We start from the raw sequence: 24892 nt of genomic DNA, 5'->3' as shown, positions 1-24892 counted from the left end.
GAGAGAGGGAGAGAAAGTTGCTTGGGTAGAAGTAGAAACTGGCGACTTTGAATAAAGAGAGTAGGGGACTTAGAGTCCTATATATAGCAAACTATAGCTAATAACGCCGTTATAAAATGCAGCATACAGAACCAATAAAGAAATACTTAACAATGTCAAAGAGATATATATATATATATATATATATATATATATATATATATATATATATATATATATATATATATATATATATAGAGAGAGAGAGAGAGAGAGAGAGAGAGAGAAGAATTATAGTGTTATTTTATTATAATGTCCATTATGATTTTGGTAGTGACCGCAACGGAAAACGTCACCGCCTCCACCCGTTAATGATTTCTTTTCTTCCATCTTTCTCCAGTGTCCTAGCTCTATTTCTTTCAGGACATGCATTTAGTTTCACACTTGTTGCAGTAAAATATCGATTTATCTTTATCGGGTTCATTAAAGAGCTCATTTATGGGAAATGAACTGCTAGTTTTTTTATAAAAAAAAATGTAAAAGTAAAAATAAATAAGAAAGCTGCAGTGGGCATTGGCGCAGTGTAATTAATTAAACTCGAGTACAACGGTACTATATTCAGTATATTGTTTTCATTATTTTTGGTAATTTTCATCGCTGCCTATGTAATGATAACCTTCGAAGGCAGAGGACTATGAATAGTGAGATCGAAGGACTCCCGTGAGCGGATATTTCGGGATATTAGACGGTAGATTTGCAGCAAACAGTGTTTTTTTTTTTTTTGGCTGCCTGCTTTGAACTGGTTCATGCATGCTATAGTTTCAGTTGGCACTTGGATGCATATTTTATTTTGTTCGAGAAATTAATACATTATGGATGGTACGATAATATTGCCACTTGTGGATAATACAGCAGTTCTTTTCTGCTTAATTTGTTCGTTTCTCGTTTTTGGGTGTACAAGGCATGCATGCATTTAGGGTTGTTTCGAAGAAAAAAAGAAAGGGATATATGTTCTGTTGTTTCAAATATTAGATCAGCACACGAACTATTGCATGTTATTTTGAAAGCACAAACAAATGGTGTTATTGATCGATGGGAAGACCATGTTTGTTTTTATATTTAAAAATTGTTTTTGAAAAAATTTATATTTATTTTTTTACTTTAAATTAATATTTTCTTTTATTTTCATATTATTTTGATACGTTGATATCAAAAATGATTTTTTTTAAAAAAATACTATTTTGATATATTTTCGAGTGAAAAATAATTTAAAAAGCAATCGCAGTCAGACTCTCAAACACACAATGATTTTAGTCATTGATGTAAGACAGCAAGATTTTAATTCAAAATAATAGCTGAAATATGATAGCACAAGAATTTTAGTTTGTTGTGTTTGGAAATATGGTTAAAATCGTGTTTCTAGAAAATTTGATTTTTTTTGTTTAAAATTAATTTTTTATATTTTTAGATCGTTTTAAAAATAATTTTTAAAAATAAAAAGTATTATTTTAATATATTTTCAAGTAAAAAATATTTTGAACTACAACCACTACTATATATACTTTCAAACATTATATTAATTGATGAATAGAAAATTTTATTATGGCTTATTTCTCAAATAGTTTTATAACTCATTAAATAATATCAAAAACCAACCTAAAAGCCTTAGTAATTCCAAAAAAACAAATTATGAAAATCCTAAACAAATTAGAACAAATAAAATCACTGTAAAAAAAAATATTTCACTAAAATAATAACAATAAGTAAAAAAAAGCAAAAAACAATTTCTGAGCAACTGCAGTGTAGAAAATTGAGTCTGCGAGTCATGGTCGCGTCCACGACAGAATTGTACTGTGCAATTAAGATCTTGTTCTTTTCTGGGTGCAAGAAATGCAAGCTCTCATCATTGCATTGCATGTTAAGGTTTCAAAAATACAGGATGTTGCTTGATGTTAGTGAAGGTTTTATGAAGGTCGAAATGGATAAAGAAATACATGAACAGATTTGAGATTCTAACAACTAACATGAATCTACCGAGCTATAAGTATGTACTCTCTCTGTTGTCTGAATGACCAAACACGACGATGCATATATTGAATCCGATTTTTATATGATCCAATGCGCACATAATTCTACGAGTCAAAACCTTCATATTTGTCCGTAAGTAGCTAAAGATTGACGAAGCAATGCCTAATTCCGTTGTTGTTACGGCGTGGACCTTTGCTTCCTACATCTTGCCACGAGAGTCAGGACAAGCACTAAATTCCGAATATTCTCCACGTGTCGGTCTCTTTACTTGATATAACTAGAAAGATTTTATTAACGGCAGTGTTCGTTTACGAAGTTGTATCGTGGTTTAAATATTTTTTAAAATATTTTTAGATTATTTTGATTTGTTGGTGTTGAAAATAAATAAAAAATTATTTTAATATTAAAAAAACCATCTTTATCTTAATTTCAAAAAAGGCTCGGCAAATAGATTATAAATAAAATTTGGTAGAATTAGTTAACTTCTTTTATTCGAATTTAATTTGAAGCAGTCGGGACTTTGAAGAGCTTCTAGACTCACAATCATGCCCTTCAAAGTCAAAATGAAAAGACTTGAACCACGACCTTCATGCACAAAACGTCATGGTTTCATTTTATTTGAGCTAATCCACGCGCCACAGGAGCTTTCGGTTTCCAGTTTCCCGCCGCATTAATGGCTCGTTGTATATTTTCTTCCCTTAATCAGCCGTGTCATTTTACGAAAATTCTGCAACAACCACCTGAATCAATCAATGTTTATTTGAATCAGGAGGCGTATAGTTGAATTGATTTGTTTTTAATTTATTTTATAAAAATTATTAGTTGAAGTTTTATAAATATCTTGATGATTAAAAATTTATAGAATTATTAATTTTAGAATTTTAAAGGATTAGTTAAGGTGTAGGTAAGTTAACTCAAATATCTATAATTAAAATAAATAAATAAATACTTATTCGGTGATGATATTTTGTTAGTAAAAAATAAAAAATAATAATTTTGTTATCATACACTGTTTTGTCAAACGATAATTGACTATCAACACAGCATAAAATAAAAAGGCTTGAAGGGAGTGCTATGGAAAAGAAAAAAGGAAATTTGAAACTCACACTCTCGAAGTAGCGCTTGGATATATGCGATTCCAGTAGAAAAAGGAGACAATTGTCTTAATTGGTTACGCATTTTTAAAGTGTTTTTCTTTTAAACATTAAATAATATTTTTCATTTTAAAAAAATTATGTCTTACAACAGTATATCAAAATAATATAAAAAAATAATTTTTTTTCGAATTTTAACAAAAAAAATAAAAATAAATAAAACCATCCAACCAAACACGCTGAAAAACAGAAAAAGGAGGCTTTCGTTGCGGGGCTTAAGATAGATTTTGGGTTGGGATGGCCGAAGCGTAGTTTAGGCTGGTAAATTGGGCTTTCCAAAGTAAAGTGTAAGCTTTATCGTGCTAATTACATAAAAATAAAAATACAAAGGGTGTATTTAGTGAGAGATTTGTTTCCTTTGTCTCCATTCACGAAAGAGAAAGATTCCACTCCTTACACCGGAGAACCTTCTAGCCTAGCTTCTTGCTCTTCCCATCCTCACAAAGCAAGGATTGCTCATCCTAGTATTATCGGGTTTTTTTTTGTTTTTCCAACTAAGTAGGTGTGTGCTTGTGATATGATTTTGTTGCCTTCATGCCCATCCCACGTGGCCCTGTTGTCCTAAAGTTGCCTCCTTAATCCTTTTTTTTTTCCTCCTTTCACCTACCCCTTTGTGTGAGATTTCAAAATTTGAAACACCGTACCCTCCCTTCAGAGATGTCCCTGACAGCCCCAAATAATACAAAGGTACATGTTCATCATGGTTAAATCAACACCCCCTTTTAAATTCAAACGATGTGTTCCACAACAGTGCTTCCCTCCCTGGCTTCTATTCCCTCTTCTCTGTTCACATGCATGTGCATTTATGCGGTTCCCAAATATATATATATATATATATATATATATATATATATATATATATATCAAGAAATAGGATTGTAAGAATGGCTTATGGTGAAAAGGGTAGCATTGTTTTTGTTTAAAATAACGCAGTAGATAGGAGAAGAAAAAAGGCCAATAACCAACATTACTGGCAGGGCCCTTCCCTCCCTTACCGTGTTTGATTTGGACAGAACTGATAACGGATGGATCGTGTCCGTTTGTACTAGGCCGAATGAGGTGGGAATTTTCAGGGATGAAAGGGATTTTCTAATTCTTTCCTGCTCTTTTTGTAAATTCTAATTCCATGAACCTCAAACGATATGGACAACTATGAGTCAGGCGACCGGGTGACCCAGAGCTTGAGATTTCAAGAATTCACTCATGTTTGTTTAGAACATATTTTGATGTGCGATGATGGTTGTGTTTTTAAAGTGTTTTTTTTGTAAATACATTAAAATAATATATTTTTATTTTTTAAAAAATATTTTTAATACCATACGATGAGAAAAATTAAAAAAATTTAAATAAAAAATATCAAATTACATGAAACTCGTTCTGAACGCAATTCCAAAATGCACAAGATTCTGCAGGATGTGATATCAAGGCAACAAAATTAAAGGGCCATAGCTTCGAGTGCCTTTTCGTCTGCATCATTATGCGATATCGATTCTCTTGGATTCGTTGTTGCCTGGTTACATTAATTATACACTCACATGGATTATTACATTGTGGTTAATGCGGTGCCGCTTTGTGCAGTTTGTCCGTGGGGCTTGCAGTCGCCAGAAATCCCACCACCATTAAAAACTCTTTTATCATATGTTTGGATCCTTGCACGTTGTATGTATTCTAACTTTATATCTAGTTTTTATTGCTACAAGATATCGATGCAGAGGGCAGGCAATGACGTGGGTTGCAGCTGTCGACACTATCATGGCGCATGACTTCCAGGGAAGAGATCAGATGGATGAAGAGCAACCAGTCGGGGAATTTGTCCAATATAATTGTGAAATCTACATGCTGATTCCGCATAAATTTCAAAATCGAAATATGACAGTTAAGAATAATGTTAATAATTCAAAATATAAATGTTCGAATGAGTTTCTTCGATAATGAATCACTAATCATCATTTGATAGGTGGTGTTATGCATGGCGTATAAACTGAAATCATTTAACGTTATTATGTTTTTTAAAAATATTTTTTATTTAAAAATATATATATTTTTTATCATTAACCTATCAAAATAATTAAAAAATACTAAAAAAAATGTATTAAAAACACACAAATATAATTACAAAAGCGTCTTCTTACTGCTCACAAAACTAATTTTCGGAAGGGACATTTCGAAATTAACAGCATTACAACAAAATAATTGCTTGGAGTCGGCGCATCTGCCTGATAACCCAGGCCATCATTTGCGGTCTTCTATATGAGGCAAACCTGCACTATGTTAAATAGGCCCATTCCAAAATGTTCTGTATGCTCAGAGGAAAATAAACTGGCTGCCTCAGAATTTCTTATCCCTTGCCTTTTTCAAATGTTAAATAATTTATGTTTATATTCGATCTTATATTACAAAAAAAAAAAAAAAAACAGAGAGAGAGAGAGGCTAATATTTCTAGTTCCCAGTGTTTCAGATAAAGTGTACGAGGATAAGGCTCTTTTGTTGGCTAGCCCACACTCGATTGCTCAACTTTTACTCGGCTGGGCTTAGGTTAAAAACAACATCCGCGGCCTCAAAGATGGCTTCACCTGGCCTGGCCTCCATAACAAAATTATCTTAGTATCTAACGCTCGAAAGAGAAAGAACTAATTGATTTTGGTGCTCCTGGAGAAACTTTCCCAGGGAAATAGTTGGGATATGTACACGGTGTGCCAGCAAATTGGAAGTTGACTCATTGTTGTATTTCACAATTGAGGAAATATGTCTATGATAATTTAGTTAGCCTTTACAGTCTAATTCTTTATTGATGATAGGTTCTTCAGCATATTTCGCATAAATTTCTAAACTAGAGTAACTGGAGGGTTAAGAGGGTTTCCACTATCATCGATCTTCAGCATATTTCCACTACGTACCCGATCATTAATTCCACCTAAAAAGTGACGCAAGAGAGTCTTCATTGTTACAGGCATTGCCTCTCATTCTCATTCTTCAAGAACATCAGCTAAGATCGATGATTCAACATTTATCAGTTTTGTACTCTCTGAATTTCTCTTCTATCTACATTTAACTGATGAGATGTTGAAAGTATCAATTTCATGGACAAAGTTTGGCATTCCTGGTTAACTCGTCTCATAGAAACTCTTCTTTAAAGGCGCTCAATGGACAGGTGGAGATACGGGGAGGGACTCTTGTAGAAGACTCTTGAAGGAAGATTGTGCTTACTTGAAACACACATAAGCCCCACAAGACTGTGTGCTATCCAACTTGTTATAAAACAACAGTAAAGACTCCAAAAATATGAGGCTTGAGGCACAAGGGAAGTTAGTGAAAATATGGGGATGTGTATATATACTATATACAAGAGATCAAGAGAGTCTGTGGGAAGTGTACAAAGCACTGCTGATTGGTGAGGTGGCTTCTTCTACTACAAGGGTAAAAGGGCTTGACAATGACACTGCAACAAGAGCAAAATGTGAAATGCATGATTGGCCGGCAAGGGAATGTAAATGTGTCTTGGCTAGCTACAGTATTGGCCTTAAGTGCACCCCTGTCCAAGCAAACCATACAGTTCTTCTGTCTTATTCCCCTCCCTCCCATTCTCTCACCTGTACATGAGCTACACCCACTTTTCCAAATGGGGTGGCTGCAATCCCTCCTCTCTCCATTGAAGAAGCTGTGGTTTCGTCTACATTCAACTCCAAAGAAGAGTATGTTCTTCGCACCTATAACTGCATTTTCATGCTGTCTTCTCTTGTGCTAGTTTCTGCACGGTTTTTCTTTGTTATCTTAATTATTGTTCTTGGCTTATTAGAGAATGATCAAGCAACATCCTACCATTGGCACAGGACTTTCTTCATGGCCAATCTGTGTTCAAATTACAGTTTCAGTTCCAATATCCGAGCATCTTTCTCCTGGCATTTTCTTTTCTCTCTTTTCTAATGATTCCATGTGAATTTAAAACCAGTTCTCAAGAAATCCAAACACCCAGATCCAATCTCCTTTTTATGTTTCTATAGAAATCGTTTTGCGAATTCTGTCTGACCTGCCACTAAAGACTCCTTCAATTTTTTTTTTTAATTGGCTGCATTTAATCAAACTTCATCCTAAATTTTATAATTACTTAAGTGCAATTTGTTGCATTTTTCTTTTTGTTTCAGGAAGAGGGATATACATTCTGTATGAGGATGTAAAATCCTGCCAATATGAAGATGTGCACGTCCTATGGTCAATACTAGTGGAGTCACAGACACCTTCCTTGCCATCAAAACATTGAAGTCGTATACACCAACAAAAAAAATTCCCAAGAAACTGAGAGATGTCCACTCATGTACATAAGTATTTATCTTGTTTTATAATCTTTTGAAAGGATTTTTGGTTTTCTAGTTTGCTTCTTGAGTTTCTTGTCATCTGGGATATACATCAGAGCATAGCTTTTCCTCAAAATTCGTGTTCTTTTTCTTTTTTTCTTTAAACTTTATGCAGATGGTTTGCACCAACTCTGAATTAAAAGGCAATGGGTGAAAGAAGGCTCTATTTCTCTTCAATTTGCTCTGTTATTTTTCCCCCCGTCAGTTTCCAGCAGTTGGGTGTAGCAGTTTATTTCTTCTTTTCTTATCAACCTGAAGTTGACTCGCGAAAACTATAGAATGGATGGAGTAACCTCCATGATGTTCATGTCTTTAATTAATTCTTCCACAAATATTATTAGCTATACGCAATTCCACCGCTGTTTTTTTCTTCATTCATTAATTTTGTCTTAAAAATCCACAAGATAGTGGGGGAGACTACTTTATATAAATGTGAATTACACCACATGGCATTTTTAAAATTCAATCGTCATTATATTTTAAATGTAAAATGTGCATATAGCTTTGAATATACTAAAAAGATAGCACAGATTACCTATCTTTGTCTAGCAAGTTAGAATGATTGGATTTAAAAGGTGCCTTCCATATTAAGAAAAAAACAAAGATTTGAACTTTGGAGGGAGGAAAGGTCGGTTGTGTGGGTGAGTACCTAACAATTGAAATTTTTGACATCTTCAGTCCATTTCAGGGAAGCACAAATCCATGATATATAGAGAATATGGCGAGTATTTGAAAACAATTCCAAGCCATTCTGCTGGTCCCGAAATTGGAACTTCTAGGTTGTAGGCATTTATTATTCCTTGAAATGTTATTTCACTCGAGGGAAATTTTAAGCTTAGCGCATTAACAGCACCACATATGTCGCAGAGTGTAGTCAACTATATTTCCCAGCCATGAACATATAGCATCATGCAGAAACGGAAAATTCAGGCAACGTTATCGTAACTTGAAGGAAATGCACAAGTTATTATCATATTGACCAGAGGGTCTGTAACAGATTGCACGGGCTCTTCTTGCTAAATATAGTATTTCGAAGCATTTATGACATTCTTAATTATTGGAAACGAGTGCAATTACAAAAAAAAACCTGACAGGTTGGAAGCTGGTGAAACATTGCCATCATTTAGCAAGGAGCCAGACAATCACTTTCTAAGGATATTTTATTTAAAAACATATTAAAATAATATTTTTTATTTTTTAAAAAATATTTTTGATTTCAAAATAATATGTAAATAGAAAAAAAAAATTAATTCAAAGCTAAAAAAATTAAAAAGTATTGTTGAAACGCAATACGCAGTACCAAATGAGATCAAATAACATCTGCCCTGCTCTGCATTTTTCAGTTAAAAGAAAGCAGAAAATATTACAAGCAAAGCTAAATAAAATGGAACTCTTGCAAGAGTAATAATGAAGGGAAAAGGGGTCAATTATGGATATTTATGTTATGGAATTCAGTAAACCTGCAGTGTCAGTGAGCAACCTTCGGACCAGTAAGATGAATCTACTCGCTTAGCCATTTCAAAACAGTATGCAGATTTCTTGGCTAAACACTGGATTATTTTCCCCTGGATAAGTCCAGTTAGGTTACACCACTGCCAACAACATATCCCGTATGCAGACATTTTGGCATGGACAGCAAGCCTCAGGAGATATAGGGACAAGTTGAAGAAGTACCAAAGCATGATCATTCTTCAAACTAATACAAAGGAATCTTAATATTTAGAAAAAAAACCCGTAAAACTCACAATCCCTAGAGCACCTATTGCCTACCCACCACAGAATTAGTAAAAGAAGAGAGCGTGAAAATCCTCACAAATCTTACGGCATGCAAGTTTCAGATTTCAATTCTTGGAATCATGTTCGATCTTCTTCTCCTTTGCTGCTTTATCAAACTCTCACATTTCACAGTAAGCTTCCAAAGTGTAATTATCTAGTTTAAGCACTGCAGGACACAGAGGAAGCAATCGCATGAACTGATATGCAGTGGATGACACCAGCGATAAAAGCTGGAGAAATTAAGGGGTAACAAAGGCTGTTAAAGCTGTGTTACAGGATTTTGAATTATTCTACAATTAACACATTAAATCAAAGTGGAAACTACCATGCTTTTCCTTCAAAGTTTAAACAACGCATAAATCTACCTCTATGATAATCAGATGAAAACCAAACAACAAATTCAAAGGGTATAGGACAAAGAAATCGTCAAGGTTGTCCATTGCACGGTCTCCAATTTGTCTTGTGCTATGTAGTTCAACTCCTGTAAGTGAATTCATTAACAGAGCTTGTCTAACGTGGAACAACACCTTCTCCCTAATACTTAAACTAAAAGAAATACCATTTTCATCGTGCTTTAATGCTTAAGCCTCTCTCTGTCTCTCTCTCTCAGGCTACCTTACATGAACCAAAAAACTTACTTCAAAACATTGAAGAATTTTTCAAAATCAATAGAGTAGAGACTTCATATTCAATTAGTCCATATTGAAATCTCCAAAAGATTAGCAACTCTCAAATCCTTTCCCTAGTAACCATGCAATATTTGTCAAACCCATCTTGCAATTATTTCAGATTTTAAAAGCAAACATGATTCTGAAAGTAAGAAATCCTAGCTTCTTAAAATGAACCTAAAATAAATTCATTGCGATTTCAAGTTCTAATTTATCAGTAAAACATTGACAGGCGCTGCCATCTTGTGAACCTAATGATCAGTCATCGTATCTACATAGCTTATGATGCTATGCCATTATTTGATTTTCTTGAATATTACGAGATCTTGCACCTTGTGTTTTTAACACTTGCAAATTAAACACAGCTGTGGTTTATAGGAATTGTTTATAAAAAAGTTATAGCAAAAGAAGAAAAACTAATTATTTTTCTTCACTTATAATTAATTCCTAACTGAGTATACTACACTAATTACTCAAAATTCTTAATTAGTGGAGATGATCAATTGTTAAAGGGTCCAAATGCAACTTAGTCCTTCAAGAAGACCAATAAACCCATTGCTAAAGAAAAATAACATTTTTCCTGCCAATTAACAGAGGATATATACACAATGTCAGGGTATAAGTATAAGGAAGTTCCAAACTTCCATTCTATTATGGCAGAATAAGTTTCCAATTATTGAAGCCATGCTCTGATTATTTAAGGAAATTGAAACAGTACATAGTTCAACAACGACACGAGGAAGTATAGTTCTGATACTATTGTCGTGCATAATTACCAGCGGTGATTGAGAGCATATTAGATATTTTTTAAAATATTTTTTTATTTAAAAATATATTAAAATAATATTTTTTATTTTTAAATTTTTTTTATATATCAATACATAAAACTATTTAAAAACACTAAAAAAATTCAATTTTTTTTAAAAAAATTCACAGTCAATTGAGTCAATTTCAAACAATAACTTAGAAGGTCTGTGTTGTGTGGTTTTCACTGGGCAATAATTCAAAGGATTACAAGGCTGCCGTTCTCCCACTCTAGGTAGCCAATCTTTAAAGTGCAAGTGGCAGATTACTTATCTCTGCATGGAAGAGCCGCCAAGGGGGTCACAGTAATCTTAAACGAATTGAATGTATGGCGTTCATTATCCGGCCTGAGAATTGATTTGATTCACTTGATAAAATCAATTCATATATTTAGAATCTGTTTAAAGATTTTGATTTAAATTTTAAATGAAATTTAATTAATAAAAAAATCAAAATGAAATCAAATGAGAAACCCCCTCTAATTTGTTTAAAAAACCCATCAATCTAGTTAACATTAAAAATTATTTTTGAAAAATATCATCTATTTATTTACCTCTAAAAACCCTAACTTGCATCTTTTCTTTCCACACTCTTTTCTCATCTCTTCTTAAAAAAAAGAAGAAGAAGAATACCCGAAGTGGAAAAGTGATTGTATTCCATATAAACGATTAAATTGTTAAATAAGTCTGTATACCAATCATGTCATATGGAGATGGCAGGTGTGTGTGTAAAATTAAAGAAGGCAGCATTTGAGGGCCTAGCTGTTGTGGTCACTCGTGTGAGTTGTTCTGTTCCTGTCCCGGGTTCGACCCTCTATGTGCATGCTTGTCACCCCCGCGGTGCCTAACCTGCCCCTGGGCTTGCAGGATGTCCAGTGGACCGTGGGGAATAGTCGTGGTGCGCGCAAGCTGGCCCAGACACCCCACGTGAATCAAAAAAAAATAAAAAATTAAAGAAGGCAAGCCTCTCGAGCGCCAGCGACTGTTCCTGAGTACACACTGCAAATCCAATGAAAGACACTTTTAAGTATAGGTTGACAGATTATTTACATTTATTTTTTCTGCATTTTAAAAGTTTTTTTTAAAAATAAAATATTTTATTTTTTTAATTAATAATTTTTTGATATTTTTAATTTTTTTTTTTGTGATGCTGTCAAAAATAATTTTTTAAAAATAAAAAAAATATTATTTTAATATATTTTTGAATATAAAAGTATTTTTAAAAAAATTATTAATACACTTGGAAACACTGTATATATATAAAGACAAATTTCTATAAAATTGTAGCCCCATGCTGTGTAGGGTAAGCAGCACATCAATTATTGTAATCAACTTGTACGGAAATTCTATCTGTCTGTAAAACCACAAGTCTGCTATTCAATTTTGAAACAGATTAATTAGATTTCGATGTCACAAGAGACCAAATCAATTGGGGACAGGTTCTGGTATTGACGTGTCATTTGTTGGATCTGTATGATGAATCAAAAGAAAGAAAATAATTATGGATCCCACAAAATCATTTATTTACTTAAAATCTCATAAATGTTTCCAATTCATCAATTGAGTGATTGGAGAGGAGAAGTTTTTTTGGATTTTATGTTGTTTGTTTTTAAGAGTTCACGTGTTGAAAGGGAGGAGAAGGCAGATAGATGCATTGCACTCAACAAAAATGAGAGACAGCGGGAACTTTTTTAATAGTGTTTTATGAAATTTAAAAAAAAAATTTATATTTTTCGAATCGATTTAAATATACTAACATTTTAATGTTATTTTAATATATTTAAAATATATATATATATATATATATATATATATATATATATACTTTAAAAAAATAAAAATTTCACAAGGTTGGCCCAGAAGAAGACAGGCAATGTGGTTCTTCAACAAGGTTTAAAAGCCACTTTTGTTTATCTTCTCCACTCTTTCCTTCTTTGACCTTAATTAATGCTAACATGTGATAACCTTAATTAATACAAAACAATCAACTTAGTAGATAAACCAAAAAAAAAAATATCTAATATATATTTAACAATGGTCGAATTGTAATTTCTCGCTGCAACGTGAATCCAAAGGCATTATTTTTCAGGAATGAAAAATGAGATCTTTAACATTTCTATAGGTACAATTAAATCCATTACGGTCCAAAGGACTCTCATCAAAATCCCTACACTAAGTGGAGAATCGATCCATTAATCTCCTCCGAGGAAAGGGAATAGCCCTTTCTTTTCTCTTTTTTAAGTATCTCTATATTGTATTTTCATAATGGTTTATTTTAAACTCTATATTGTATTTTACTTTAAAATATGTTAAGATAATTTTTTTAAAAAAAAAATTAATTTTTAACATGAACACATCAAATAAATTTTAAAATATAAAAAATAATTTAAAACAAAAAAAATATATATTTTTTAAAAAAATGTTTTTGCTATGACATGAAAAAAATTCCTCCTTCCATTGTGTAGTCAATAAATTACTTTTTTAACCAATATATATATATATATATATATATATATTTGATTGTTACAAGGAAACTACTCGAATTTGAATTTTTTCTTATTTTAATTAATGTGGGTATTTGGGTCAGTTTGCGCGTACCTCAACTAATTTCACGAGTCCTGAAGTTAACGATTATGTAAATCTCCAGTGACTATTATATTAATAATTATAGAATTTAAACTTAAAATCAAAAAAAAATAAATCTTTTAATCTTAAATTTTTATCACCAAACCATTTACTAGATAGTTATATTGGCTGGAATTTGAGATTTTAATTTTGAGAGAGGAGGTTAAGAGGACATAACTGTCATTATGCTACAACCTAGCTAATAGGCATTGTTTATAGGTCAAGAATAGAGGACCAAGGTAAAGATGGATTAAAAACGTCACTATAAATTTTCAAAAGAAAAGAACTGTTGCTAGTTAGTAGATGAAACCCTGTTTTGGGTGTTAATCAATTTTTAACGTTTAGGGGATTATGATTTTGCACCATCCAAGGTGGGTGGAGTTTAGGTGTATCTCAAACGCTAGGTAAAATGTGTCCAGAGCACAATGGATCTTTTCAATCTTCGTGCACTGAGAAGATTTGTGTATACCCGGCCCCGCCGTATCATAATCTAGCCACGGAAATATTGCGATAATATTACAAGACAGGTTAGTGTCCTTCTGAGATCGATAGGGTATTAATTTACTTGATCACTGTGTTGTTTGTAATGCTTGATGCTGGTCTTTTCTCCGTGGTTGAGGATGATCTCTTAAAATACAGCATGTGCAGGGAAAAGATAATTTGATTTTTGGAGGGTGGTTAATTAAATTTTCATGTCAATATTTCTTTCTTCTTGACCATAAAATTAATGATAAAAGTCTTGATACTTTTATCATGTAGTTAGATTTTAAAAAAATAAATTTGATAGCTTATTAGATTCATGATATTTTAGATTTAGATTACAACCGAACATAGATATATTGAGTTTAACATCTTATTATATCTATAATAACTTAAATTCAACTCATGGTTGAATCAAAGTGTATTGAGCCTAATATTTTATCAGACTCATAATGACTTAAAATCAGCTTATAACATTTTATGCAGCTGGAAGATCAGAAAAGATATGTCACTTTTAGAAAATAAAAAATGACGACTAAGGAAGCACTAGGGGCAAAGTTTAGTTCATTTAGAAAAGAGATCAGTCTTAGAGGAGACCATGCGAATGGTTGAATTGATAACTTCGCTTCGATCTTTCCTGTTAGAAAGTCTCTTTCAATTCTTTTTATTTAACTAAAATTTATTGAAATTTAGGTTTAGTTCATAGCTGAATTAAATATCATCTAGCATCTTGCTCCGTTAATATTTAATTTAGTTGATATTATGGGTTTAGATTTAAAAATATCAAGTTGAAAATATTAATTTGTTAGGAACTGAAATAATACTTGATTAAGGAACAGATAAAATCAACGATCATAGCAAGCAAGGTGAAAGGAAAAGAATAATCCCTTGACAAAATCGTCACCTAAGATATCTTTGATTACCAAATTATGTTTCAATCGACATTGATATAGAACATTTTAGATGCTCCATGCCCACGAAACTTGGACTGCACCCATGTTTACCAGTCAATAACGTAAACCAACGACAACAATTCTCTTTCTCAAGTGGGATTACGTGCTTGCTGGTGTCATTAAACATTTTTTGGTGTATATCGTTGTCATGGCACAGGACTAGTGGCTTTGGTTCCAGTTTTGCCCTGTAAAGTTACAGAGACCTCTTTGATCTTTAATGGGCCCAGATACCTTTTCAAAGACGGTTCTCTGACTAAACCACTCTGATCCAAACGAATCGGATGCATGAGTAAACGGAGTGGTCTACCAGAACTACGAGGCTGCAATGATCTTGTGGCTGCACTGAACTGAGGTTGACACGCAGTAAAAATATTTGTTTTTTTTTTAATAAATTGTTCTGAAAAAATTTAATATTTTTGTAAATTAATTATTTTTTGGAGTTTTTGTATATACACTGATATTAAAAATAATTTAAAAATAAAAAATTATTTTAATATATTTTTAAATAAAATAAACTTTAAAAGATAACTAAAATAACAATCAGTATTTACTCAAACATCTACAGTCTCTTTGCCTTCCATTAGGTGCACTCTTTGCCTTTGATGTTAGTGTGTCGTGTCGGCTTGTTCTCATCGCTGACATGAAACGAACGCAACTAGACGTACTACGGACTTTGATATTTCAAGGGACCTTGGAACTTCCTATTTTAGAATAATACTAGCTATTAGACACGTCCTTTGCAAAAAGTTAGGTAAATTTTATTTTTAAAAAACGAATATATAATCTTTTTAGATGTATTTTTTTATATAAAAAATTATAACTATAGATTAAAAATGTACTATATACAATCATTTCTACAAATAAAAAAATATATTATAAGATTAACTGTATATAAATCAATAAATTTAATCTTGTAATATGAATTATGTCGTCAACAGTGTTTAATGATTTTTTTTCTTTAAATTAATGTTTTATTTAATAAAAAAATAATTAAAAAACATTTAAGAAAGTTTTTTTAAAATTAAACATGTCTATGCCAAAAAAAATACTAATATCATAGAAAATAATAGAAAATTTATTCATAAACTAGGAAAAAAATTCAATTGTATAAAAAACATCATAATTTTTTTAAAAATATGTTAGAATAAAAAATAATAAAAACTTAACATTAAAATACATGGTTCATACGTTAAAATACATGGTTAGTAAAAATAATAACAAGAAAAAAATCAATTGACTAAAAAAGAAAGGCTCGGGATCACGCAGGGCTAACTCATTGTTTTTGGGCTTTAAAAAGCCCAAGCGAGCTAGCCTTCCAGCCTAAGCTGTTTTATTTTTATCAAGTTTTTAAATGGTGAGTTGAGGTGGTTAGGAAATCATAAATGATGAAATTTTTATTTAAAAAAATATTTTTTTACCAAAAAGTTAACTTAACACTCGATAAACTCACATATAACTTTAGATAATAAAAAACCAATCCAAAAATATACAGGCAAACAAAAAGTTCATGTGTACATCTACCATATCATGTGATGAGATGGCCAAAAAATATATAGGTAAGACTACTCCCGTCAAATAGAATTTATTAATACTGAGTTTTATATTTTTTATAGTTAATGTCAACTTAAATTTTCTCTTTTATTCTTCAAACTAAAACCTAAAAAATAAAAAAAATAAAATTTTAGATTAAAATTAAATATATAAAAAAATTAAGAAATTGAAAGTTTATATTTTGAAAAGTAAAGAATAGTAAAAATAAATAAAAAGAATTACAAACTTCTTGGTTCTACCATAAATATTGTTTACTTTTAATATATTGTACAATACTTCATAGTAAGTAGTGATCATCGTGGGAGAACTTAATAGACAGGTTTGTGATCAAGGAAATTTCGCTATTTTACTTTGCTCCTTGAATTTGGATTTTACGATCAGCATTCAATAAAATCTATTAATTTAAATGCACTAGATCATTATAAAAACTATGGTTTTGAGATTATATAAAAAAAATATTAAACCTCAATTAACGCCTAGCCGATTCAACAAGACTATGTTTGTTTTTTGAAATTCACCTTCCGAAAAACTATTTTTAAAATTTTTATGTGTTTATTTGATATTAGAAAAGTTAGTCAACAGAAAACACTTTCTAATCAAAGAAAAATTTTGCTTGATTTTCAGGAAAGTGTTTTCCTGAAAAATTTGGACGGAAAACACTTTCCGAAAGTTGTGAAAAATTTAGAAATATCATATTATTTCTTAATTATATTAAATTTAGTCCTCAAACTTTTGATTGCTATATATATTTTGTTTTGAATATTTATTTTTTAATTTCATCTCTTAAAATTTAATTTTTATATTAACTTTGGTCCTTATTTTTATAATTGTTATTTGCTTTTCTTTTATTATTTTTCTATTGAAATTTTTTATCTATCAAATTTGGTCATCATTCTTTTGATTATTACTTATTTTTTCTGAAATAATTTATGAAATGTTAATTATTATTATTTTAATTTCTTCATCTTTTTTTTAATTTAATCTCTATTATTTTGATTATTATTTATTTTTTTGAGATAATTTATGAAATTATATATTGTTTTAATTTTATTTTCATTCAACTTTTTAATTTGTAAAATTTTTTCCTCATTATTTTAATAAACTTGAGAAAAATAAAATATTAATAAGTTATTTTTCAGCTTATTTTCCATGACATAACTGAACACTAAAAAATATTTTCCAACTTATTTTTCATTATACTACCAAATATCAGAAAATAATTTATTTTATTAAATTTTTTTTTTCAAAATTTACTTTTTTAAAAAAAATTATTTTCCAGTAAATAAACAGAGTCTAAATCTAAAATGTCATTGTCTAATAAATAAAAAGGCAGATATACCCTCATCTTTATTTTTTTATGTTGGTTAGATTTTGATTATTTTTTGAATGAATTTTTTTGTCCATGTCCTATTTCATTCAGAAACGACATAGTTCAATCCCAGTACCCTAATAACCTCACAATCCACCTTGGAGTCTGGAGATATTGTGAGGCGGTGCAGTTGACGAATCATCTACTCTGACACGCTTGTACAATGACACCACCATCATTATGTCGTTAATGCTCAAAAGTAGTTCATAGCTCGTGGTTTACGAGGAAACAAATAAAAATTGAAAATTGCTTTAAATAGTGAAATAAACATGAAACCTTTTTAAAAGTTCCACTTGACTGATCCCATAGTGGCATGTACATGCTGACTCCATGCCATGATCTCCGACGACAAGACATCGTCCTAAATTAAATAACCCAGCCACATAGTCCGAGGCTACCTTAGGTGTTAATTAAACATGAGATTTCAATTGAGAATATATACAATACAAATAAGGGCTTCCCAAGTTCCCAATCACTGTTCTAGACACTCATTAAAGTAGATTAATTGATCATATTTTAAATTTATATTTTAATAATTTTAAATTTGAATTTTTTTAAAATTACTAGAAATTTATATAAATATTAATTTTAAAGTTCATAAAATTAATCAAAGATATATTTAAACTGACTTGGATATCCAAAACATGGTAATAAAAACAAATATAAAGCTTCATAAGATTTCCATGATGCAAAAATGACCTTTCAACAAAAATTAAAAATCCTGGTTCCCACCTTTTCTTCCACAAACAAACCTTCTAGAAAAACTGATACAGAAGAAAAACATGGTTGGTTCAGGTTGATGCAAGCTGTTGCAGGATAGAGAAAGTCTTGGTCTTGCAGCTCGTGACGAGATGGAGATCGGAGAAACAAGGTATGCACTTGCATAGAAAGATAGCGTCGACCAGACAGAGGCTGTTTTGTTGGGTTCTGTCCTTAAGTCTGACTGTAGTAATTGTTATTTTTTAATACGATTTTTATTTAAAAATATTTTAAGAAATATTTTTTTAATACAACACAGAATGATTGGAAATTATATAAAAAAATTAATTTAAAATAAAAATATTTTTAAAAAATTCAAAAATACTTTTTAATGAAAACAAAGAAAAGTCATGGTAGTTGGCTTTTAACTTTGTCCTTCTCATGGACTCACCGAGGCAGCCACTACCCTTGTGACTTCCTCTTTTTTTCAGTTACTAAATAATAATTATTTTTTCATCTTCTTTTAATCTCCTTCCTTCACAAAAAGAAAAAAAAATAACAATAATATTTCTGCTCTTCAGTTTTTTCTACTACTATTAATATTGTGGAGAACCAGCAAAGTATACTTCCTTCCTTCTCTCTTATCTGCTTAGAAATTTTGCAGAGCTTTAAGGATACATAGAATGAATGGCCTTACAAGTCTTGAAACAGATTACTTGGAGTTTGTTGAAGTTGATCCTACTGGCAGATATAGAAGAGTAAATATGCATTTACGCATACCCTCTTTCTTGCATGTTGTCATCAATATTTGGAAATTTGAGTTTTGAGTCTTACATAAATGTCTTTTCTTTATGCTTTCTGCAGTACAATGAAATTCTTGGCAAAGGAGCTTCAAAGACTGTGTATGGATGTTTTCTTTTTTGGGTTTTAATTTGTGGGTGGTTTTCCATTTAAATGCGAATCTAGTTTTTTCTGAACGCGATGGTTTCTATTTTTGTATATTGCGTTGCAGTTATAAAGCCTTCGATGAGTATGAAGGAATTGAGGTAGCTTGGAATCAGGTGAGGCTTTGTGATTCCCTCCAGAGACCTGAGGATCTTGAGAGGCTTTACTGTGAGATTCACCTACTCAAGACCTTAAACCATGAAAACATCATGAAGTTTTATACTTCTTGGGTTGATACTGCTAACAGGAACATCAACTTTGTCACTGAGATGTTCACCTCTGGTACTTTAAGACAGTAAGCGCTGTTCAAGTTTCAAGAAATTTAGTCTTTCCTTCTTGTTGGTTTGCTTATCTGGGTGATTGAAATTCATTAATTATTCAATGTGGGCACGTTTCATTCTTTTTTTGAATTTCAATTTTTCTGCGTAGGTATAGGCTAAAACACAGGAGAGTAAATATTAGAGCCGTCAAGCATTGGTGTAGGCAGATACTGAAGGGGCTTCTCTATCTTCACAGCCATGACCCCCCTGTTATCCACAGAGATCTCAAGTGTGACAACATTTTTGTTAATGGTAACCAAGGAGAAGTCAAAATTGGTGATCTTGGCCTTGCTGCAATCCTTAAGAAATCCTACGCTGCTCACTGTGTTGGTAAGTTCAGTTCTAGGTTTCTCAAATTCCTTCTAAGCTCTAATCTCATCCTTTGGTTTTTCAAACTGAACACTTACATACGGTCTATGCCTTTTTACACTTTCCCATGCAATCATAATCACTTTTCAAACAGAAATGCTTGCAGATGATTTTTTCTAATCCAGAGTGCTTAAATTAAACCAACTGCTGAAGCTTCTTCAGTGTAAGTATATATTGGAGTTTATTTTATTACCCAGGAACACCAGAATTCATGGCTCCAGAGGTGTACGGGGAGGAGTATAATGAATTAGTTGACATCTATTCTTTTGGGATGTGTGTCTTGGAGATGGTCACCTTTGATTATCCATACAGTGAATGCAACCACGCTGGTCAGATTTACAAGAAAGTCGTATCTGTAGGAACTACGAACTCTTCAGTTTTTTTACTGATCCAATTTATCTTCATTACTTCATTTTACAATTTCTTATTTTCATGTAGGGGAAAAAACCTGATTCTTTGTACAAAGTGAAAGATCCTGATGTGCGGCAATTTGTTGAGAAATGTCTAGCAACTGTGTCCACTAGGCTCTCAGCCAGAGAGCTTTTAAATGACCCTTTTCTTCTAATTGATGATTGTGGATTTGATTTGAGACCAATAGATTATTACCAAGGAGATTTGAATGGAGCAGGTCCTCTTGTGACACAACCTCTCTATGGAATTCATTGCAGCAACAGCTCTTTGACCAATGGTTACACTGATTATCTGGGTTATGATCTTGAGAATGAAATAGAATACCATCAACTTGAGCTTGAGACAAGCCCAATTGATCTTTTCATCTGTCAAGAGGATGAACATTTGGGAAATGTTGACATTGCAATTAAAGGGAGGTGGAGAGAGGATGATGACATCTTCTTAAGGCTCAGGGTTGCAGATAAGGAAGGTAAGAGAAGTTTCAAATTTCTAGACCTTATTGTATTTTGACATGGATGTTGACTGAATAATGCTGCATAAAAATCATACTGACACTGTAACTTCTCTATGCAGGCCACATACGAAACATCTACTTTCCATTTGACATTGAGACTGATACTGCATTTAGTGTTGCGACTGAAATGTTCGATGAGCTTGGTATTACAAACCAAGATGTTTTGAAGATAGCAGACATGATCGATGGTGAAATCTCAACCTTGGTACCGGAATGGAAGAGGGGGACGGGAATAGAGCAAAGTCCACAGTGCACAGATGCAAGTTTTTGTCAGAATTGTGCTTCACATGGTAACCTCCAGGATTATTTTTCATCAAACAGTTCAGGTACCAGGAACCTGGAAGTCCTTCCGTGTTCTAAACATGGATGTGCTGCCGTGCATGGGCGGTTCGAGGAAATCACATATCAAGTCAAAGGCCCTGAGCAAAGTACTAGTACTGATTGTGCCCCTGTTTCACCAAGCCAATTTACAAGCATCAATTGTACTGACATTTGGGCTCAGCGGGATGCACCCAATTCACAAGGATCTAGAGAGATTCATTGTGGTCAGGGTCACAGCACGACAAACCATACAATCTTTGAGGAGCAAGAAAGAATCGTAAACATGGACACTCTTAGAGAATCCAACGCAAGAAAATCTACCTGCGAGAAGCCTTCAGCATTTAGCACCACTCACTGGGATGATCATGAGAACGAAATTAGGCAAGAATTAAGATGGCTTAAAGCCAAGTATCAGATGCAGTTAAGGGAGCTCAAAGACCAACAGTTGGGAGTCAAATCAAAACCTTCAAGCCTGAGTCCTAATTCAGATGACATGGAGCACCAGAAAGGTAACGTGCCTTCTCTGCCTTTGATGTTGCCTAAAGAAAAGAGAGGAAACAATGAAGCTGCCCTGAAGTTTCTTTCCTCTGCCAAGAATTTTACTTCTTATTTCCCTACAGATGCTGATAAAAGATGTGCTGACTCAGCAAATAAAGAGGTCCAAAATTGTGAGGAAATCAACAAGGCATTCAGCCCCGAGCAAATAATCACGGCCAAGAATTTCTATGCAGGAGCTTTGCTTCCACATTCCCTTCACAGGGCAACTTCCCTTCCTGTTGATGCTGTAGATGTCTAAATGTATTTTTATGATTTTTCTTACGAATTGGTCGACGGGTAAGTATGAATTTAAATAAATATCATGGTTATAAACTGAAATATTAATTAAAATTTTATCGCAATTCCAACCACAACATCCAAAAGTATGCAATTTCAACAAAACTTTTTATTTCTGTGTTATTTCACCATTTATTTGTATTTTACAATTTACATGCTAATTGCCCTCCTCTAAACTCTAAAAGCCTGAAGTCTTGAATTCCCAGAAGTTCATGATTCCTTTTAATGAAATCATATTGTGCCCACTGCCTCTACTTTTCTCTCACATAGTCAGAGCCTTGTAGGATAGATTGACTCACGGAGCAAACTGAAGTGGAATGGTCCCATGCAATTTGAGCGTTCATATACCTACTACCTAGTAGCAGGCTAGTAGCAGGCATATGCTTCCAGCGTGATGTACTGGGTGATCACAAGTTGCCAACTTGAGCTGGACATATCTGAAGGATGTGTGACTGATGCAATACAGCACTATTCCAATGGGCATATATGCCTGCCTCATGCCATTATTGCGACCTGCAAATACCTTGCGTCAGTGCCAGCGTGTGGAAGAAAGCAAAAGAAAAACTACCATGCTGTGGTTCTACTTCGTTAGTTTAAGTCCTCTTCACGTCAGTTAGTTGATAATGTAAAAGTCCTCAAACTTTTTATCTTCTTCTAATTACGTGCTGATCCTTTGATTTCAAGCAGTTGAGTGTGACGACTCTGAACCCTCTAACCTCCTGCATACGATAACGCACGCATTTTTATGATACAATTACTTGAGTGCATGCGAAAAATTGTAGAGTGCTCATAAATACATGGAATGTCCTTTTTTTGTCATCAGGGGATTTTCTTTTCATGGGATTGAAAGTGTTTTCGTGGTTTAGAAAACAGTAAGAGCACTGTTGAATTTTCAAGTCGAGGCTAAAATAACATAAGTAGATCAGTTATTTATAAATTAAAGGATTGGGACTGAATTACAACAAATTATGAGTTTGAGGGCTTGTATCACAGTATTAGCACATCATTGATAGTAGAAGGACAGATGGAGCTAACGGAGGAAATGAGAGTCATTTCCCCCCTTCTATAGAGTAGCTAATGATGTAGGAATCCATTCAAAAGAAAAGAAAATTCCATCCTAGAAAAGTATTAACTTTGAACTTTCGCTTTTGGAAACTTATAGATTTGTGTCATGGCGGCATTCCAAGCATGGAAAAACTTGAGCAGTAGAAAAGTTATCCAACGCGGAGAGAGCTTCCTTTATGACCTCTCATTATTGATCTTTTTTAAATGCTAGCGCCCTCCCAACTCAACTTTTTCATGTAGAATTCAATGTAGTATGTGTTTTTTATTTAAAAATATATTAAAATAAATTTTCATATTTTAAAATTTATTTTTAATATTAATAAATTAAAATAATTTGAAAAAATAAAAAAAAAATTAAACTTTTTTAAAATTATTTTTAAAACACAAAACAAATGTAATTAATGCCGGCATCCCACCCCCCACTTTCTCACTTATGGCTCCATGACTTCTTGTTGGGTTTACACAGGGCTGTATGACTACGAAGCCTATAACGTGCCAAATATACTGGTGTGTGTCTTAGTCGCCCATTAATTGGAACCTGCTACACATAATTGTAAATATCTGTTCTTCAGAGCACGTACCATTATTGTCATCTGTGGAAATTCGAGGCTTCACATTTCCGATTAGTTTACAGAAACCAAACTTGCAGCTCGATTTCGGTACTGTTAGCTTGAGAATATCAGACACAATTTATCTAGAATGAAACATCTCTACCGAGGGATATGGCATGGAGTTGCAACCGTGGCTTGTACTGGGCACACTTCTCGTTTAAGTTTGATTGATGAAATTATTCTTCTCTAGTGAATAAGCTTACATGATTATTTTACACCTTATTATCTGTTATCTTTATCTGAATATAAGACTACGTACCCCTGCAAATAACTTTAAATCAGGACTGTCGATTTCAGAAATTAGAGCTTAAAAACAAATATTTTTAAGAAATTCCTGCTCAGTCAAGGTATTATTCTCTGCCTGCGGAGTCCATAGCACCTCGACAGCCCATATAGAACAATGGTAACGTATATCAGATACAACGTACACATAGTGGATAATACAATATTTAGGGTGTCATTATTATTACCTCAAGTTCTTCTGCATCAACATTCAAAGATCGCGATGCACCTTTGATTTCCTCTGTGAATGAAGATAGGTAGTTTATAGAAAGTGAAGAGTCAAGGTAACAAAACTTGGCTACATAAATGGCACCAAACTGTTTGTGGGATATATGTGAAATTAAACGGGATGGTCGCATCAAGTTACAAGAACAAAAACTATCATCCTCATAAGTCATATCCATCCTTTGTTGTCAGATTAATTTCTTATGTTCGCCCGAAAAGTACCTGAAGTACAAAACTATGATTATGATACAAACAAGCCCTGGGTAGAGCTTGTTTATTTGGAAAATAGCAAATCAAATGGTAAGCCTGCAACAAATTTCTCAACTGTTGTGCTATTCGCAGAAATTGTGTCTAAATGAGGTTAGTCTTTACAGGCAGATATATACAGAGTGATGTTTCTTAGCACATAGAGGTGTCAAACATATCCTAGAGTATATTGTAATCAATCCTACAAGTGGGGGAGACTCTTGACATAACGAAAACATCTTCCTACTTGCAGTGTATTGCGTTCCAAAACTAAAAATTGCCTGCCATCAAAGTTTCGAACAGATGCCTTTA

General features: G+C 32.6%; 2 protein-coding genes across 4 annotated transcripts; both read left to right on the top strand.

The window, feature by feature from the left end:
• The first annotated feature begins 6579 nt into the window (after positions 1–6579).
• Positions 6580–7864, top strand: LOC133705078 (uncharacterized). The gene is made up of 2 exons (XM_062130170.1): positions 6580–6853; positions 7304–7864. The coding sequence occupies exons 1-2, from the start codon at positions 6595–6597 to the stop codon at positions 7417–7419; spliced, it is 375 nt and encodes a 124-aa protein (XP_061986154.1). The 5' UTR covers positions 6580–6594; the 3' UTR covers positions 7420–7864.
• An 11095-nt stretch (positions 7865–18959) lies between these two features.
• Positions 18960–22834, top strand: LOC133705852 (probable serine/threonine-protein kinase WNK9). Of its 3 annotated transcripts, XM_062131254.1 has the most exons (9): positions 18967–19195; positions 19302–19339; positions 19450–19677; positions 19812–20032; positions 20269–20426; positions 20510–20951; positions 21056–21826; positions 21938–22151; positions 22436–22834. In XM_062131254.1, the coding sequence occupies exons 1-8, from the start codon at positions 19121–19123 to the stop codon at positions 22111–22113; spliced, it is 2109 nt and encodes a 702-aa protein (XP_061987238.1). In that variant the 5' UTR covers positions 18967–19120; the 3' UTR covers positions 22114–22151; positions 22436–22834. The 3 variants fall into 3 exon arrangements, with proteins under 3 accessions (XP_061987235.1, XP_061987238.1, XP_061987237.1); XM_062131251.1 differs by having other exon boundaries at positions 18960–19195; positions 21056–22151; XM_062131253.1 differs by lacking the exon at positions 18967–19195 and having other exon boundaries at positions 19450–19498; positions 19630–19677; positions 21056–22151.
• Positions 22835–24892: the final 2058 nt, after the last annotated feature.

Source organism: Populus nigra, chromosome 10 (genome assembly GCF_951802175.1).
Source record: "Populus nigra chromosome 10, ddPopNigr1.1, whole genome shotgun sequence".
NCBI lineage: Eukaryota > Viridiplantae > Streptophyta > Magnoliopsida > Malpighiales > Salicaceae > Populus > Populus nigra.
Note: the sequence above shows the minus strand (reverse complement) of the source record. Positions and strands in the feature narration are given on the sequence as shown.